General features: G+C 75.8%; 1 protein-coding gene across 1 annotated transcript in view; it reads left to right on the top strand.

Annotated features, from left to right (window-relative positions):
• The window catches only part of ERBB3 (erb-b2 receptor tyrosine kinase 3), a 20,511-nt gene that overhangs the window by 18,551 nt on the left and 1,564 nt on the right, over positions 1-396 (top strand). Inside the window, exon 22 of the mRNA XM_039716818.1 lies at positions 106-389. Coding sequence (XP_039572752.1) covers positions 106-389 — 284 coding nt within the window. The remainder of the gene's footprint in view (positions 1-105; positions 390-396) is intronic.

Below are 396 nucleotides of genomic sequence, written 5' to 3'. Positions count from 1 at the left end.
GCCTGCTCAGGTGTGGGGTCCCGGCTCAGGTTTGGGGTCCCGGGCTGGTTTTGGGGTCCCGGCTCAGGTTTGGGGTCCCGGCTCAGGTTTGGGGTCCCCGGTCAGGTTTGGGGTCCCGGCTCAGATTTGGGGTCCCGGGCTGGTTTTGGGGTCCCGGCTCAGGCTTGGGGTGCCCCCCTGACCCCGCTGTGTCCCCAGCCCGGGGGGTCGCGGCCGGCGCGGCGGCCCCGCCGGGGCTCGGGGGGTCGCACGGTGTCCGAGTGCTCCGAGGGTCGCGGCACGGGCTCGGAGCTGGAGCTGGGGGGCTCGGGGGGGTCCCTGGGGGGCAGCCTGTGCCGCAGCCTGCGCTCGCGGGGGGACAGCGCCTACCTGTCCCAGCGGGAGAGCCTGCCCCCC

This window comes from Passer montanus, unplaced genomic scaffold (assembly GCF_014805655.1).
Source record: "Passer montanus isolate IOZ18808 unplaced genomic scaffold, ASM1480565v1 scaffold361, whole genome shotgun sequence".
In the NCBI taxonomy this organism is placed as follows: domain Eukaryota; kingdom Metazoa; phylum Chordata; class Aves; order Passeriformes; family Passeridae; genus Passer; species Passer montanus.
This window is presented reverse-complemented; position numbering and strand designations above follow the sequence as displayed.